At 34.2% G+C, this 20,304-nt stretch overlaps 1 protein-coding gene across 7 annotated transcripts in view; it reads right to left on the minus strand.

Moving 5' to 3' along the window:
* The window catches only part of LOC108548382 (uncharacterized), a 177,301-nt gene that overhangs the window by 107,812 nt on the left and 49,185 nt on the right, over positions 1 to 20,304 (minus strand). For all 7 annotated transcript variants that reach the window (XM_017901293.1, XM_017901292.1, XM_017901296.1 and 4 more), the window contains exon 4: positions 15,674 to 18,556. In XM_017901293.1, the coding sequence (XP_017756782.1) occupies positions 15,674 to 18,556 (2,883 nt within the window). The remainder of the gene's footprint in view (positions 1 to 15,673; positions 18,557 to 20,304) is intronic.

A 20,304-nucleotide genomic window follows, 5' to 3' on the forward strand; every position in this document is an offset into this window, starting at 1 on the left:
CCATAAATTAGTACTATGCAAAATAAGCGATAAATTTACTTCTTATAAATATTTTATTCACTTTTGTAGTTACCAATGTATATGATAAATGAAAAATTAAAATTATTTTTGAACTTATATTGTTCTGGGTCAATTAAAATATTCGAAAATTAGATTTGTTATTAAAATTAAAATTAAAATTAAAATTAAAATTAAAATCTGAGAAAAATTCCAATTTTATTATCTATTTCTATGGAAAGAGGGAATACCGGAACGAAAAATGTCTAATTCAAACTGATCTGATAATCTCTGACTTCTAGAATCAAAGAGCATTCAGTCTCAGATTTATCTTGCTCCCTATCGTTTCCACCGCGATTAAAATGGCATGGGTACGATAAAATGGACTTCCATGAATAGTGCTTTTGTAATCCACGCTCGAACCAATAGCAAACGACTAGCAAACGAACACTTCGATAAATACTATAATTCGATAAACTAACTGATCTAATTTATATTCTTAATACGTATTATACTTTACTCACACAAAGAAGGAAAGAGAACATTTGCATTTTTTAATTCCGAGGAGAGAATACTGGTTATATTGCAATTAATCATAATTATTTGTTCAAATTAATATTTCTTTAATTAGTCTTATTTTTTTTTTAATTATGTAGAACTACATAATAGTGACTTTCCCCTAAATATATTTATTTCTACTTAAAGTAATGTACTTTTACTATACTTTTTTTTATTGGTGTATTTATGTACTTCTAATTGGTGCTAGTTAACAAAAAGGAAAGAAATAAATTAATTTAGGGCAAGGTTATTAAACTGCAGTCTCATCAGAATAATTAATTATAATTTAAATACTCTGAAGAAGAAATATAATTGTAATTTATTTTATAAACTTATTGTTAGAAGTGAGGAATTAACATAAATTATTCTTAAAATATAATGCAAAGAGAAACTCAAATTAAACTAAAAATAGGAAATTTTGAAAATACATGGTTCTATGCTGAGACAAGAAATTTTATTGAGATGGACAGATACAGAAAGGGATGCATGGGTAGCTACGTTCCAAACCAGGGTCAAAGACCTTTATACCAGAAAGAGCACTCTATACAATAGATTTGCGACAATAGATACCTTATCTTACTTGAATCTACAGAAGAGAGTAATTGTGAGTTCAATTTTCTAATATACTAAGCTTAATACTCACCATTAACTTCATGTCAATTTATTAATTTAAAATTCTGTTTAATTATCTCATAAATAAGTCAGCTTCAATAGAAAAATAATGTACCATTTATTTCTAGCAACACTTTCCAATTCAAAAATTAAAAAAGAAAGTAAGTACTTTTCCACAAAAATAAATGAAAAAGACCAAATAATCCATGAAAAAAATTCTGGAGAAATAATTAGAACAGTTGCCGAAAAACTGTATTTAATACTGATGGAATATTAATATCTATAGACATACTACCAGTGAGCTCGTATAAAAGCTATATTTATTTTATACATTCACATAATCAAAAATGCAGTATGCTTCAAAACCAACGAAAATATCATATGATGTCAAAAGCTTACAAAACCGAATTGTTTCAATGAGCAAAATACACTGTGTCGTACCAGTGACATAACCTAACCACGGTGTGCGGTATAACGCATCGAATTGTAAACACGAATATGTCCGAAAGCACCTACGAAGTTAATTGCACGTATAAAACATACACATTCATTCTATATCAATAATACCACATCTGAAAAAAGAAACCCTAAAAAGCATTACAAGAAAGAATAGGTTATGCACGTACTTATCTTACGAATCGAAAGTACGACGAATTAAAAGAAACCGTAACCGAGACGTCAAACAGAGAAACATCGGATTACGATGCGACGGGCATGTAACCCCGAGCCCCGGCGATGCAGCTTCGTTCTCGTGGCAAGCCGTGAGATCATATTTATAAACGTGGACGGAACAATGATGGAGAATCGTCAAGTAACTTCGCTAAAATTAGGAGATCGTCGAGGATGGTTTTCAGAACCACCGCGGTGTGGCGTTTCGAACGCTGAAAATATCATGCTCGAGAACGAACGAGGAAACGCCGTACAACGTGCATATTTTCGCTCGAAGACTTGCAAGTATTCGGTTCGTACGTCGAGTCTATAACGGTTGGAAATGAGATCGAAGTTAACATAGGAAACTTAAATCGTTTGTGCAGCTATCTGATATATGTTTTTTTACCTGCAACTCATTGCAGAGAGCATGTTTTATGTAGCAATTATGCATTCTACAGTGAATATGGTAAGGCAAAAGGAAGAAATTGGTATGGTATTTGATAGAATTTATTTAATATCGTCTATAGTGTGAAATGTATATTGCATATGGTATTCTTGCAGTTGGTATTTTAACCATTTGAGAAACACGGATTACCGTGGAATTTGATCTGGAAGAGGCAAGCAGCAGTATCGTGATCTTTTTGTTTACAGCAGCTTCTGCAGTTTCGCTGACTAGGTTATGTTCAAGATTTTGCAGATACAATTTCTATGAAGACATTTTTATTTTAGAATTTTATGCATATCTAATTTCCTCTGTCTCGTGATTATTCAAGTAAATTTATTATTAAATTGAATGACTTAAGCTTATTTTTTGCTTATGTTAATTTAAGTTACTGTAAAAGTGTATATATGTATATACATGTAAGAAGTATATATGCTTTTACATAATGCTACTTTTCTTTATAACTATATTGGATTCTTACAAAATAATAGCTTACATCATTACCTCATTTGAAAATTGGTAATCTTAACTATTCATAACTAGTCTTCACTGCTAGTATTATTATTACATTATAGAATTATTACTGATATTATTTGATTAGAAAATTGCCAATATTAAATATATTACTCATAGCCATTACACACTGCTATTATTATTACTTTATTATAGACTATTACATCTATTATTGCTTCATTAGAAAATTGCTAATATTATCTATTATTTATAATACAAAGCTCTAAATGCTATTCATTATAGCTACACTAGTTCTCCTACTACCTACCATTATTTGCAGTGAATAACATATAACGGTAAATTATTAACTAATTCTGATTACACTGAAGGTAGAGAAAAGCCATATTTTACATTCGATGAGCTCAATGTTCCAATTTCTTAATATTCTTTTATGTATGCATTAATTTTCTTGTATAAATCACTTACTTCATTTGATTTACATATAAACAGGAACAAATAAGATAACTGAAATATCAGTGAGTTCTAGAGTATTTTATATTATTATTAGTAATAAATTTTATTAAACATTGTGTATATTAATATTAAAACCTAATATGTCGTGTTCCTCAAATTATATTTGTAATTATAACAATTTATAATTTTTAATTTATTTTCCTCCTTTTTACTTTTTTTTTTTCTATAATGCGAAAGAATAAACAGGTAGATATTTAATACAAGGGAAAAAGACTGATTCTGAATTATAAACCTCTAAGCAACACACGTTATGCTTCTGTAATGATATTAAACAGGTTGCAAATTAACTAGAAAATTCCATTCGAATCAACCAGCAGAACCACGCATATTTCCCTGAGAAGATGAAATTTTCTTTAAAAACACGAGATAAGTTGCGGAACGAATTCTGAATCGAGAAGAAACACCAATGAATTCTCGTCAAACGTGATTCACCTATCCAGTACAATGAGTAACTATGATAATGAGAACGAGGCTTTAATATTAACACACATGTGAGTAGAATAATTTAAATACATATATCTAATTAACGTGTACATTTACTCTTATTCATCTCACTTCCTTCGTTACTTTTCAAGGCAGGTTCGAAGCCAATCAAATCATCGCCGTAAATAATAATCCTATCCGATGACCAAACTGTAGCTTCATTCACTGACAATAGACGACTACAAACATAACCTCGTGCCAAAAATTAATAGTTAACTTGTCATGGTCTAAATAGCTAATTTTTAACTTTTGCATTCAACGTTATTTTTATTACTTGACTACATGACTTTTGTCATAATATACCCAGAATTAATTTTTTAGAATACAGGGTGTCTCAATTAAATAGAATCATCTATAAAACAGCCTTACCTCTTGCTGTATGTTTAGAAAAGTTGAAACATTTTCGACTTTCAATAAGATCACTGGTTGTGATAAGTTTTTGTTAATTACCTCCAGTTTTGCTTTCCTAAAGCACAAAATTTCAAAGGACTTTTGGCTATACGTATAAGGCTAGTTGCCATCAGTGAACTTGACCATCTGAGTACTTATCTACTCATCAGATATCTAGACAAATGTGGGAATAGTGGTATTTATGTACAATATGTGAAGAATTTTTTGTAAAATAATAGATGTGTAAATGAAAGATTGCTTAGTTTAAAATATTAGAGATATGAAAGAAAAGTGTTTAATCTAAGTGTCTGAAATCATCACAAAAATATAGATGACATGGTCACTCTTTGTTTTGGCATGTTTGCTTGAATATGTTCTAGGGGCAGCTACACAGAGTGAAAATAAAAGAGAATTAGAGAAGGAGAGAATGTGCATACTACAAGGATATGTGGTTGTGAAAATATAGACAGTGAAGAATAGAAAGTTAATAGTCGAGCATCATAGAAACTGTCAGAGAATTAGAGAGTGCTCTATCATACTTTGAAGCAAATATGTATCAGCACTAAAGCTACTGATCTGTAACATCTATCCAAATATATTATACATATATAGATAAAAATAATTAAAATTGTACAATGAAAATAAATAAGTACACATAATTACTATCCACTTTCAATAATATTAATTCTGATAAAATCAACTACACATTTCCTGTAACTAACAATACAAGAAATATAAAATCAGATATTTTTCCTAATGCTTAATCACATTTTTATTCCAATAACAATTAGTTCTTTTATTATGATATTCCTAGAAATAAGAATATTTTTACTCTACAAGTAAAAGCAATTTTTATCAACAAAGAAGCATACGCACAACATTATTATTTATTACCAATCATCATGTAACATACATAAATAAAAATAAAAGAAAATATTTAATTTTCTTTTTAACTTCTTATTAATGATTTCTATGTTCATTATATATTATTTAAGATATCAAATCACAGTTGACAAAAAACTTCAAAGAGTTAATATGCATTTTTCCAAACAACTGTGTTTTGCCCCACCTATAGGAACAACAAATTTTCAAACAATTTTTAGAAACTTGAGTTAATTTATACTAGTTTTGATAGTTCCAATATTAACCGGTATTAAAAAGTTTCTCACTCAATCATCTATATATCTATAAGACTCTGTAAAGTAGCAGAAGTCTGATGAGTTCTGAGACTCCCTCATGAGCAGTAGCAGCATCTATAGTCTGTATCTCTGTTTTTATCATATCTCACGTGCATTTCCTGTTATCTTATATAAACCCGAACATCATCTTCCGTACTTTTCTGCTACAGAATTCGTATCGGGTGAACGTGATTACCTTTTCGAACCGAACCGAACCGTCAAGGGACAAGAAGCAAATTATATTTCTGCTCTGCAAGATGCCATGAACCCGAGGCATGCGCTCACCAGCGAGCCTATGGTTAAATATATACCTACGTGCATGTAGGTGTACACCGGCCTGTGGAGCCTTATTAATCTTATTTCATTCCAACACCAGTCCGGAAGTCGTTTGAGGTTAGGTCCGAGAGTGCTGCCTAGTCGTTGCTCGCGGAATTCTCGCGAACCTTTTTTGCTTTTCTTTTTCATTCGTTATGTAAAAGGCCATCGACAATGTTTCTATGCCGCATCTTCCTTATTTTTTCCTTCGTCTCTAATATGTGCTCGTTATGTTTTGTTTCAGCTCGGGATACGATGAGTGCTTGGCATTACTACTTTAGTCGAAGACGTTCCATTGAATACATAAAATACATAAAAGGAGCAACTGGGTGAATATAATTGTTACATTGGAAGGTTTACAATTTTCAAAAACATTTTTGAAATTTCTTTTTTTTTTCTTTTTTAAATTTCTACAAGATGTTATGCCTATAGGGGTAAAATGAAATAATAATTTTGGAGGAAAATTGTAGAAGATAATGATTAAGAGAGTAAATGAGACAATTGTTTTGTTAAATGAATAAAATTATATAAATAATATTAACTTCTGTTAAGTGTCTAAGTTACAAACTCACCCCTAGTAACATTTTGATAAGTACTGAAGTGAAGATACTGTGTTATGGCATAGAGTATGAAATATTTAATTTATTTTCCCCTATAGAAAATGCAAATGCCAAAGTAAAATCTGCGATTGGCACTCTGAAGATTTCAAAAATAAAATTGTCCTACTGTGTCACCAGTGTGTAAATATTTATGAGTGCTCGAGTCACGTCTATGATATGTATGTATTCATTGACTAGAATATTCTTGTAAACATACCAGGTACGTATATACAGAGAATTATTAAATTCTCTATTTACCAATTTCTTAATTATATTTACTTTCTACTTGATAGATATTTTAATTATTATATTTAATATTTGAGATTATTATAACATAAAGAAATTTTATAATTTTAATTACTAGAATTCCCTAAAATATTCTAGTTACACTGCAATGTAAAAATGGCAACCAAAAATTTAACATTATTTTTTATTTTAAATTATTTGTTTCTCTTTTTTATATTAGATAAACTTATTATACTAACCCTAAAAAATTTGAATATTAATTATGTGTGTAATAAAATTGAAAAATGTAGAAACTGTGAAATTTGTCACTTTGACTAGTGGAAAAGACTTTTAACACTAGACATGTGAGAAAACTCGAATTTGCGAGAATTATTTTTTACATCAACAAATGTCGAAATTAAAAATTCGATTTCAGTGTGATTTAAAGCAATGTAATATCGCACTTTTTTCTCGAAAAGTATCGCGTTCTGTTACACAACTTCGCAGCTACTGGCACGAAACATAAATTTAATAGGTAATCCAATACATCCACGAAGAATTGCACACTTCCTGTCGTAACAAGCAGGCTTTAGTATTACTTCTCAACGACCCAAATTGAAGTTGAATTTAATTGAAATTGAAGTCCGATTATTGATAGCCGTCGTTAATTTTAACCGCATTATTTTGCCATATTGTATTCAAATGAAGCTGCATAACTGTCAGGTAGATTCGAGGACCGTGTAGACTTTCACTTGTCCCATGCCTGCGATCCAAAGGAAAGGAAACGCTTGACTTTTAGTGGATTATTATAGTTGTTAACAAGCTCATTAAGGAAGGTCCCTGTTTAGTAGCAATTGTCTACGTGCATTCATAAAACCTATATTTGTAAAACCATTTGTTCTAAGGCGCATAAAACTGCATTAAAATTCAACGTTGTAAAAGTTAAGATATCCCTAGACATATAGAGAAATTAATGGAAACTTGATGCTCGTTAAAAACGCCTATTGTTTTTGGAGACATTAGCAATGAGAAATTTATGTGAATTTTAAAATGGTACTTTCACGTAAAATGATTGTTTCGTGGATTACCTTATATGCAAAAATATCAGATATTTTTTAATAATAATTTTGGAAAATTGTAAACTATACTGTCTAGACAATTATAAAATACATGATCTAATTGCTAAATCGGATTACAGGAAACTATAATTGTCTGCAAAAATAAATTGTACATACGTACATTAACAAGACTTGTGATTTAATTATATTTATATCTTCACTAAAATTTGAGTAGAAATTTGAAATTCAAGATGCAATAGTTAGATTGAAATAATAGAATACGTATGTGATGAGCCTAAATCGTTGTAAGATCACGGAAGATACCAATCGCTTAAAGTTGTACAAACTATGAGGTTTATAAGAAAATCACTCCCACTTATCCTATGCATTATACCTCATTGAACGAACTGTACTTTCCTCGCAGAATTATTTAATAACATCCAACTTACAAGACCTACTTATCATTAAGCCCCTAAACGAATAATCCCACACAAACTGATAGTGTCTTATAAATCTAAATAGAATAAAATTAAAATTAAAATTAAATTTAAATTAATTATGAAATTAAATTTTATTGAAATAAAAAAATAAAATAAAAATTACCAGAGCAACTATATGTACATCAAACATAAAATTATAATATTATAATAAACTATTAACCTATATAAAAATAACGATACAATTGAATTCTCGATATCTGAATTTTCTTCTACCCTTATTTTATTAGAAAGGTTAGTAGAAAAATATTCTCCTGTAACCGAAGAAAATTTGTCTTCTGACCCTCTCCTAAATTTCCAGTAACCTATAAAATATACTTCCAGAATATTTACCAGGTTTATAACAGGCTTGGACTGTTTTCACAGTGAAAACATAAAAACTGATGACACTAAACTCTCAATAGAAATTTGTGTGTCACGTATGCACGTGTATGTGACGCTGGTAGCGAGTGTGTTAAAAGGCAACAGTTCACCGTCGACATCTAAAACATTTCATTCGATTCGCAAGGTGTGCTGGACACCGGTAATACAATTTTAATATTACATAACCTGACACCGCTGGTATCGGGTTCGCTTCATCGCCAGTAGACAGCAACACGTCACGATTACTTAACAGCTCGATAAAGTCCAGCGTTGAAATCACACCTCGAAATATACGGCCCCGTTCGCGTGGAAATGCAAGGGAACCCTCGAAAAAAGACCGAGCTATTGCTGGAACGCGGCCCATTTTCCCGATTTTCGTTCGCATCGTGGCCACAGCGCCTCCAGAACGCGCATACCGCGCCAGAAACTGCGGCGAATCCAACGGAGGGCTCTTAAATTACTATTGGTGATGATTCATCGCGAGCAACTCGCTAGATGTCACGCGAGTAAATAACCGTCGTTTGTTGAATTCAGTGTTTTGCCAAATGAACTGAAAAATAATTGTGAAACTCGAATTTTGATGAACAATCTAGAGGAATGGATATTAAAACGGAGATAAATACAAAAATTTCAGAAATAAATCGTATAGCACATCAGTAAAATATCAAAGAATAGAAACTATAATATAGGAATCACGCATAACCTGATATTTTCTGAAATTTTAATATTAATGATATAAATCTGCCAATCAAATGTTTGGAATAATTAAGTGCTGCATAGATCTTAAAATCTTAAAAAAGAAAAAAGATTTTATTTATATAGATATTTTTATGTATATAGTATTAATGAGCAAAATTAGATATGCAATGTCAGAATTTTAAAAAAATAATGAATTGGAAATTCCATCATCTTATAGTTTACATTTAAATATAATAAAATTGTTTAATATGCAATTTTACATCTCTGTATATACATCTACAACTATACCTATATATACTGTAGGATATTTGTATCTATGAACATGGCAAAGTAAACGGCAGCTTATTAAAACTTTGATTACTTTCTTATAAACATATGATTAAAGACGGTACACGTCGGTGAAGTTCATAGTCAAAACTTATATAACAGCACACGTACTTAGAAAATTTTCAAACTCAATCTCCTTCAAAACAAAGCTTATACATATAAAGTGGTCCAAACAAGTTAGTGACACGAACAGGAGGATAATTCTCGATGGAAAATTGGTCGAAAGTTTAAAATAACAATATAACAAACAGTTGAAGAAATTTTTACAAATATTTACAACAATTTTCCTATTTCTGAGAAAAATTACAGGTACGCATATACGTATTCATACATCGAACTTTCACGAAGGATTCTGTCATGGCCAAAACGTTAAAACTGAAGCTTAACAAAATTGTATTAATATCTACTCCACTATTACTATTTTTGTAAAAGTAAATTTCCATTGTGATTGTAAACTCCATCGAACTAATCTATACCAAAAATAATTTTGTATATGTACGATAAAGAATCGCGTTTAGTCTTTAGTTTGCTATTAGTTTATACACATTTCGCTAGCATTCGTATATCACGGGCGGAGTACGACGAAAATATTCGAACGCTGCCGAACTTACACGAACACCTAACCTATTCTCAAAGAAATAGACACGCTGCTAAAATCCAACGGAATCGAAGAGAAGGCGCGCGAAGGATCTGATTCGACGAAATTTCACGCGATAAAACGAGTGTTTATAAAAACTAAACAAGAGGGGATTGGTTAGGCCTGTTGTTCCGAGAAACGTGGCCTGATCGTTGGCATCGAGGGGGAGTAGGAACAAAAAACGGTCAGACGAAGAATAACGCGCGATCTTTCGAGGGTATTCGTTTCCTGAAATCTATTTCGTTGGCACTCGGGACATATATAATAACAGTGAAGCGTGCTGGCCATTCGCGATCGTCTAACTACGAAGGAAATAAGTCGTTAACGAACAAGGGTCATCGAGATTAAGATTAATTGCCAAAGATGTCAAATCGAACCCTGTGGTAATCCACGGAAATACAAAAAGGAACCATAGTTGCGGTTTCAGTGGAGTTAACGTGATATTTTTCATTAAATTTGTTAACTTAACCGAACCTAACCTAACCTAACCCCGTGATGATCCACGGAAGTACAAACAGGAACCATAGTAGCAGTTTCAGTGTAAGGAACGTGATATTTTTTAAACGAATTTTTTTTAATAAATTTGTTAAATTATAGCGTTTTTATTTCTTTTTTCTTCCAGAAATAATTTTTGATTGGTTTTATACTTTTAGTCTTAAAAATACATTTGGTCTTAATATTAAATGTGTATAATATAATATAATTAATATAAAACGTACTCATACTTAATTACAGACATTTTATGAATTGTGGACCACAGAGACAAAGGATAATCGACAGAAATAAGATTTACTAAAGAAGAATAAAATTTCTTCTATTGCACAAATAGAATATATATAGATAATATGAATATTGGAAAATTACAAATTACTTTAACATTTGTAAGTATGGAATTTTCAATTTTTAAAAATAAATAGGACTTAGAATAATGTCTATCCTGAAAACAAATATTTTGTGAGATATTTTATCTTTATGTTTGGAATTATCTTAAATACCCAAAATGGCGGCTTGTTCTCCAGTCTAGTGAATCAACCAAACAACTTCAAAAACAAAACTTTGCACATAAATATCTTAATCTGTAATACAGATTAAAAATCTCTTGTTTTCTTTATTCGCCTCCACTGTTGAGACCTTTGTATTTACAGAAGTGTTTCAAAGATAAATAACTATGGCTCAGAGAAATATGCTATTCACTTCAACGAACTACCCACACTTTTACAAGTACCAATATATCTTTCTCCACGACAAAATATTTTTTCATTTGACTACGAACAGTCTGCAAAAGAATTTCTGAAGATATTTAAAAATTTTTTTAAAGTCTTTGAACTCTGTTATACAAAATGGTGGCAATACTCTTCCCTAGTATTTTTATATAAATAACAAGGAAACATTGTAGTATCTCTACTAACAATTTATGAATTACTTTGAGACATTTTTATGAAGTTATTAATATTTTAGCATCATTTAATAATTAAAATTAATGTAATATGATATAAATTATATTACATATTATCAACATACTATATGTTATATATTCTATCATGTAGAGTATATTAATGCATTAATTAATACAATTGATAAATTAATTAATTTTTATATTTTACAATTTTAGAATTCGTCTCATTTGTTGTAATGTTTTTATAATTTTTCTGACTTTTTTAATTAACTTCCTTAAAAATAAAAGTTTATTCTCGTTTCTTCAAGACAATTTCTATTTCCTACATTTTGCATATATTCCAAAATACTATTTCTATGCTCTTCATAGTCTCTGACGCCAAACGTCCCCATTCCATAAAGCGAAAGACTCGTGACTTTATGACATGTTCTATAACAATAAACCTAATATTCGCACGGATATTATGCCTCTGTACAGTCATCGGGCAGCAACAGACTCAGCAAACACTGCCTGCTTCCAAACATAAATACGTTATGACTTAATCAAGTCCAAATGACTCAGAGTCTGTCTCTAATCTTATCGAACCCATATTTTTAAAACTTTGTAGACACCCCTTCAAAAGTACACGATTCTACAAATAATTGTCGTATCTTTCAATCTTCTTTAAACTCTATATCTATATTCTCCAACTCTATTTTATTTACTGATCACTTTAAAAATATCACTATGTTGACTATGAGACAATATATATACATATAGATATAGAAGTTATTAATTTCTAATTTTAAAACTTTATAATGGAAGCTAAATTTAATTAGAATTTAAATTCAATTAATTTTTTACTAAGTAAATTAAATTTGGTGTATAAAGTGTTAATTTTTTTTTTTTTTTTTAGGTAGTATAAATATTGTACCAAACTTGAAGAACTAGTTATGATACTTATTGTGTATGTAATATTATTTTTATGCAGTGTTTGTGAATATGAGGGTAGTATAATTTGTATAAAAAAATTTGTAGTATAAGTTTCATGCCACAATAATTTTTAGAAAGGGATTATTATAGGTATTGTATATTATAAGAGGTTTCATTCAGTGAAATGCTGCCTATTTCTTTAGTCTTTAATTCTTTAGATTTCTATTTCTAGGAACATTTAAAGCCTGCATTGTACAATGTGCTATTTCACATGGAACAAGAATTAAAATAACAAATAGCAGAATTGTTGTAGAAAAATAAGAGAAAGTCCTGAGAGTTTCAAGTGTATACACCAATCTGAAGAAATGCAGCCCCTATTTTTAAGTCACCTACATCTGCCACTTTATAACAAAATGTTCATTGAGCTAGATTTCTAATTAGACCATTGAAACATAAATTAATTTAATTTCCTTTTATTATATGAATGGTTCACATGTTTCGGTTTAATATAAGTGTGCCTATACCATAAATCAATTATAATAATGCAGATTTATGGGTGCGAGTATATCTCAACTATGCACTAAAATAAACTATAGCTTTCCCAAATACCTTCAGTGAAAAGAGAAATGTTTAATTAAATGCAACTGTTCATAGCTCTCAAAAATAAATAAATTTCTTTCAACATTCTTGTTGCCGATTTTAATTGAATAATATATTCTAGTTTAATCGGCTACAATCATCTTTAAATGTAAAATTAACTGTAAAAGTAAAGCTTAAGTAAATTCTGAACTATAAAGTTCAAATTATAAAACGAATAAATAAAATTAAACATATTATTGTATACAGGCCTTGAGAAATTTAAAAATCAAAATACTCTGTCAAAAACTTATACCAAAAATAAGAAATATGGAAAATATTCCTGATATCACCTTTACTAATATAAACACAACAACATATTATTAAATATATACTAATAAAATAATAATATATACTAATAAAATATACTAATAAATAAACTATAATATTGCCATGTTAATTCAAATTATCATTACAAAATAAATATAGATAATAAATCTAGTTTACCCCCTCACAACGACATCGACAGAATTATAACCTCTACACATTTATTTTTTTCTCATTTCCAACCACAAAACATTAGTCAAATTCTTACTAAAAACCTACGAAACCCCTCAATTAAAACAATTTCAAAATTTCCAATCGATTTATGCAAAAAAAGATTCAATAATTATCTGAATTCAATCTCGGCAGCTATGGTTAGAACGCGTCACAGAATGTCCGTATTTCCCTAGCACCCCGCTGTAGCGTCCCCTAAACCGTCACGACGTTCCGATCTCCGGACGCACTGATCCTCGATCGAGTTTCCAGGAGGGAAACGCTTCGTTAGAAGAAGAGGGATACGATAAAGGTTAAACGACGCCGTTTGCCGCTACAGAATGCAATTAGGTCGAATTACGTCAAAACGACACGGAATAGGGTGAGAGTGAAATTCAATTAAGAGAGGCGAACTGGTTCCTCTGTACGCGCGCGCGCTCCTAGCGGAAAGCAAGGAATCGTAGGAGGCCGATGATCGGAATGCACGCGCGAACGAGAGTGAAATCCAATCGATCGGATGAGAAGCCTGATTAGGAAGAGGAATTAGACGCGGCACGAATCGCCGGGAAAAGTAGCCGATAAACGGCTCGTAATTGGCCCAGAAATTTATGCGTTCCGATGTGGGATACCGTCGCAATCAAACACCGCTGAAATCAAACCGAATGAACGATCGGGAAGAGTGGGTGGAAGAGCGCGATACCCTGGCAGCTGTTCGTCGACTCTGGTCGCCATTACGAAAGCCTACTCGCCGGTATCGCTGACCTCGTTGCTGTTGCTTGCTTAGTAGAGAAAAGTAACACGGAAACGAATTCGTGAGCTATTTGTAAAAATTAGAAAAATATTTTTCGTGAAATTTAATTGAGAGGTAAAAGAACGAATTTAATTGACTGAGCGCAAAAAGTTATCTAGAAGGTAGTATATAAACGTTTGAGAAGCAGTCTTAAGGAATTTTTATGTATTTTTATGAATTTGTATGTTGAGAAGTGTACCTATATGATAGTATCTCTGGTACCAAGACATCTGATAATAAAATAAAAATATTGACTAATGGGCTGAATTCAATGTTATAGTAATAAAAGTCTTTTGAAAATAACGAGAAGAAGTTTTCAAACTGATTCCTACAACATATCAAAAAATTATTGAAATCAGTGAGATGTGCTCTATTATATCAATGTAATTTTAACATTAGAAATGTCGCTAATTTATTTAATAACAATTATTTAATAATATGAGAAAATATTTTCTCGTTTTAATAATATTTATACTGTATAGCAACAATAATAATAATAAATCTGAGCATCAAAGTATTTCTAGTCATTCCCATTCACTCGAATTCATATTTACTGTCGTCATCAATTTCTCTATCGTTAGCTTTCCCGAGTACTCTCTCTCCTCCATTAAATAATTTGTCAAATCATATAATATATTCATCTAGTAAAATCCATCCTAATCTCAATTTTAACATCACGTACTTCCTTTAATTACACAGACATCGAGATAAAATTGAAATACATTATACTACTCTGAACATAGCATCGAATCAGTGCGAAGAGAACATGCAGCAAATTCACGCCCTCTACCGTGCCCGTCGACTCGCGATCGTACTAAAAAGCAACGTGTTCGAACCGTGTAAGACAACACTGATATACGCAAAGTTGCCCACTGACGGCAAGACAGTAAGCATAACACGATCGAAAGCAGACGTACATGGACACGTATACGTTAGATTCTTTCATAATCGGCTAATTATGTAACACATATTACGTTATAGGCTTTCGAGCAACGTCTGCACGATTTTGCATTCGAGGTTAGATTACAGACCACGAACACGTTTCGCGTACCGAAGTTTATTGTTTCACGGATGCGAATATCTTCGCAACATTTGTTCGTCGTCTCTTCGTAGGATGTACCAGGAACGTTAAATAAACGACAGTTAGAATTCGAAATGGTACCGACACATTTTCCGCCGGCGGAAAGATAAATGTTTACGCGTGGAAGCCATAGAAGGCGGCACAAACCGTGATTCACTGCTGCTTCTATATGCCCGCGCGAAACCGTGTAAACAATCGCTGAGGTCAAAGTCAACGCGATCGACGCGACACTCAGTGCAAACGGAAGGGAAACAGAACGCGAAACAATGAATATTCTCACGACGAAATAATAGAACGGTCAATTCGTCGAAATGAATGGATCACAGAGATCAAGAAGTTTATTCGAATAAAATTAACACTCACCTAATACTGGAGGAACTCCGTTGAACTTCGGCAACAGTTCTGCCGTTCCCAGTGTCCGTTCTGCTCTCCAAAGCTACATTCTGTTCCTGCTTCTGTTTCTCCTCGTCCGGAGGGTGCAACGGAATGATGATATAGTCCGGCTCCTTTTTAATCTTTTCCTCTGTCACCTTGGCGCGATTCACTTGGCCGATCGTATCACTCTTTTTCTGCACCTCGGACCGCGGCACTTTCGATCTACCACTGAACCGGAGTCTCGAGAATCGCTGTAGAAATCCACCGAGACCACCCTTTTTCCTCTCTTCCTTCACCGTTGCCGCGGACGACGCGTCGACGACCATGTTTCGTTGAAATCTCGCCGCGGAAGTGTCGTTCTTGGCGATTGGTGGCGCGACGAACGGCCGTGTTTTCGTCGTGGTCGTCGTGGCCGACATAGTCGCGTGGCCGTCGTGCTTGTCGTCTACCCTGGCCACCGCAGTTGTTTCCGCCGCGTTCTCCTCGTGACGTTTGTCGCGATCACCGCGATGATTCGTATCAACTGCCACGGCCACTGCTGGATTCCCACTCCGTTCACTTGGTTCCAGGCCGTCGCTATTGCTGCTACTGCCGAGTGGGGGGGAACGAACACCGTGGACAGTGTGTCCCCTCGCTGCTTCCGTTGCCTCCTTCTCCTTCTCTTCTTTCTCTCTCTCCTTCGTCTCCAGCTTCGGCTGCTGCCGCTGCTCTTGCTTCCCCGTCTCTCTCTCCTTCGCCTCTGTCTCCGTCTTCTTTCTAACCTTTTCCAGTGAAGCCTCCTTCTCCGCGGTCTGCTTTTCCACTATGACCCTCCATAACAGTTCTCCGCCGTTTCTACCGTTGCACGACGACGCTGATACCGCAGTCAACGAACAACTTTCGTTTTTACTTCCGTCGCCCTCGAGTTCCAGCGTCCTGTCCGCCATTGCCGGTCGATGATCCGCCGGCTGATCATCCTGTTGCTGCAACCGCACTATTTTTTCCGGGTAGAAGTCACCGATGAACGACTTCTTCGAACAGCTCGTCTCGTCCACCGCGTCCTGTTCGGTGTCCCTCGATGCCGCGTCAGGTGTCGCGGTCCTGTGTGAAGCGTTCGACGCCACGTTTTCGTGATCCAGGGATAGCTCCTGAGGCTCTTGGGCGCTCGTTTGCTCGCGCGCTACGCACCCCTCGGGGCTGGAAGTTCCTATGGGTTTGGTTTCCAAGCAGGGTAAATCTATCTCGTCGTCTACTAAGGCATGGCTACTAGCATCGTCTCCATAGGCTGAAAATGGATCCGAGTTTTTTTTTATCTGGCTCAACAGCGTTTCTTCCTGTTGCTTCTTCAAACGTTGACCAAGCTGATTGATGGGGATCCTGGTAAAGGGAGCCATGGAGAACTGGGTGGAGATATTTCCCGTGGATTTGGAGTATCGCTTGGTGTCCACGTAGGGCTCGCTGTGCTGATAGCTGCTCAGATTCGACGTGGAATTACTGCTCATCTGTTGCACCAAGTCTGAGACCCTGAGCTGCGAGGATCGACCAGAGCCTGACTCCTCCAGCTCGTCGCACGCGTCCATCCTCTGGAAAGCACCTCTGGAGGACTGGACGGCCTTGATGTAGTCGCACTGTTGGGCCAGCTCGTAGCTGGCGTTGTTCAACACTCGCTTACGTCCACTGGACACACTCTTCAGCGACTTCTCACCATCGCCAGCACCGATATCCTTGCCGTACTTGTTTACCCAGAAATTTCTCTCGTCCACCTCGAACTGCTGAGCCAGCTCGTAACTAGCGTTGTTCTTCACCTTCCACGGTCGCTGTTTCCCGGAAGGGGTCCTCTGGATCCCGTCCTTCGAGGTAGCCTCCTCGACCTCGCGCTTGAACTGCTTAATGGCGTCGTCCACTGAACCGTCGATGTCGTTCTCCATCGCGATAGCCATGTCCAGCACGCAGTTACCCCGATCCTGAGTCTTCACCGTGGAGGTCACTTGCTTCTTCTCTCGTGGCTTAGCACAGTGCTCGTCCACGCACTCCTCGTCTTCTCTATCAGCCTCTTCCGCTCTCTCGCGGTCCATCTTGCCGTCCACCATCGTGTTCTGAGACGCCTGAGTCCTAACTGAACTCGTCAACGACCTCTTTGCCTGGTCCTCGTCGATACTCGCTTGCTCAACTTTCTCAGCACTGTCCAATCGCTTTTTCTCCTGGACACTGGTCACTTCCGCCATTTCGCGATGATCGTAATGAAGGCTCACTCTAGAGCAGCGCGTATCATCTTGCACGCCGCAGAGGTTCAGGTCGACGGGCACGCTGGCTACTCTGGTGTAGTTCTCGAAGAGATTCGATGTGGAGACGAAGGAGGTCGCCCTTGAGGAGGAAGCGTAAGCGGCCAACGAGCGTGGACCGTGTGCTGACTCGGTGACGCTGCTAGGCAGACTGGGCGCGCTTTGAGATTTATCCGTGAATCTAAAATTAAAGCAGTCCTCGTTGCTCCACCCTTGACGCTGGTGCTGCTCGTGGAGCTGCTGCTGCGGCTGATGATGGTGGTAATGATGATGATGATGATGATCGGCGACCATATTGTTGCGACCGTGCGCCATACTGCCGGCTATATTTAACCTGGTCTGCAGCAGACGAAACGAACCCGACACGGCCGCCTGGCCAGACTTTAGGTCCAACAGCGCGTCCCTCTTCGACTCCACGCCAATCTCTCGTAGGTCTATGGTGTTTCGGTAGTCCAGCGACGTCGCGTAGTTGCACGCCGTGTCTCCGAACACCATCAGTCGGTCGTCGAGCTCCGTGCTCGCTCGACTATCGTTCAGTATGTGATCCTCGTCGTCGAGGTCGTCGTCGCCATCGTCGTCCTCGTACTCGTCGTCGTCGTGCCAAAAGTCCCTGAATCCCATGGAAATTTATTTTTTCATATGTTTAACCATGAGTATTTTAGGTTTAGTATAAGTAGCTGTGTGAACTTTCGTGGTTATTGGAGTTGCAGAGGAATTTTAGAAATTTTGGGGATTTTTTATGGGGGATTTGATATCGAGTTTCTTTTTCTATAGAATTATATATTTTTGTCATTGGCAATTTGTTAGATAGAATAAGAGTATGCTAGAAAAGCAGTTGGAAGAATTTTTGAAATTGGTGCCAAAAATCCCTGAATCCCATAGAAATTAATTCTTTCATATGGTTAACCATGAGTATTTTAGGTTTAGTATAAGTAGCTGTGTGAACTTTCGTGGTTATTGGAGTTGTACAGGAATTTTAGAAATTTTGGAGATTTTTTTATGGGGGTTTTGAAATCGAGCTCTTATTTTCTATGGAATTATATATTTTTGTCATTGATAATTTGTTAGATAGTGTAAGTGTATGCTAGAAAAGCAGTTAGAAGAATTTTTGAAACTGTGCCAAAAGTCCCTGAATCCCATGGAAATTTATTTTTTCATATGGTTAACCATGAGTATTTTAGGTTTAGTATAAATAGCTGTGTGAACTGTCATAATTATTGGAATTGAGAAGATTTGGAAAGATTTTTTAAATTTCCTTTTAATTGTTATTTATGGTGGAGATATTATTAAATATTTTTTTCCTATAGAATTATATATTTCCATGGCTGACAATTTGTTAGGTATCGAAAGTATATATTTGAGGAATAGATGAAGGAATTTTTGAAATTTTTTATTTCTTTTTTTAATTACTATTTATGGAGGCCCAATGTCGAGTCTTTCTTTCGTGTCATGAATAGTAGAATTTCATGAAAAAAATTCATACTTAATTTAAGTGCTTATATGCTGTTATTTCTATGATTAATTGCAACGTGGTTATGTATTTCTATTAGCAATTATTGCAAGTGTGTGCTTGGGAAATAATTGATATATTTTTATGAATCTTGGCAACAGTTAGGTTTGGATAATATATTCGCATACATATTCTATTACCTATAATTTCCATTATTTATAACAAGTACCTAATTAGCGCTTCGTTTTCTTCTTCAACAACTGTAGATCGATAATCGCTACCAATAAATCATTTGTGGTGTAACAAAATACAATACAAAATACAATATCTACAGCGATAAATAAATAACATAAAATTCATATTACATTAATTTGATCAATTAGTATCGTTGTATTTTTGCAATAAATAGTGTCCCATTTTTGCTATAAAAAATTCCTTCTAATTGGAATTATTTATTACTTATTAAATATTTGATGCCACTTAGAATAATTGGAATTATTTATTATTTATTATATATTTGATGCCACTAGAAATAATTAGAATTATTTATTTATTAAATATTCGATACCATTTGGAATAATTGTAATTATTTATAATCTACTAAAAAATCAATATATTATTTAATTAAACTTTTTCTGCTGCAAACCCAATAATATGTTACTTTTTACCTAACATAATATCGAAATTCAAAATTAAATCGATAATAAATAACATAAGATTCATACATATATATATTAATTTAACCAACGAGTACCGTTGGATTTTTGCAATAAATAGTGTCCCACTTTAAGTGTAAAAAATTCCTCCTAATTGGAATTATTTATTATTTATTAAATATTTGTTGCCAATTGGAATAATTGAAGTTATTTATTATTTGTCAAATATATGATGCCACTAGAAATAATTGA

The sequence above is a fragment of the Eufriesea mexicana genome, unplaced genomic scaffold (assembly GCF_001483705.2).
Source record: "Eufriesea mexicana isolate 0111107269 unplaced genomic scaffold, ASM148370v2 scaffold1601, whole genome shotgun sequence".
NCBI lineage: Eukaryota > Metazoa > Arthropoda > Insecta > Hymenoptera > Apidae > Eufriesea > Eufriesea mexicana.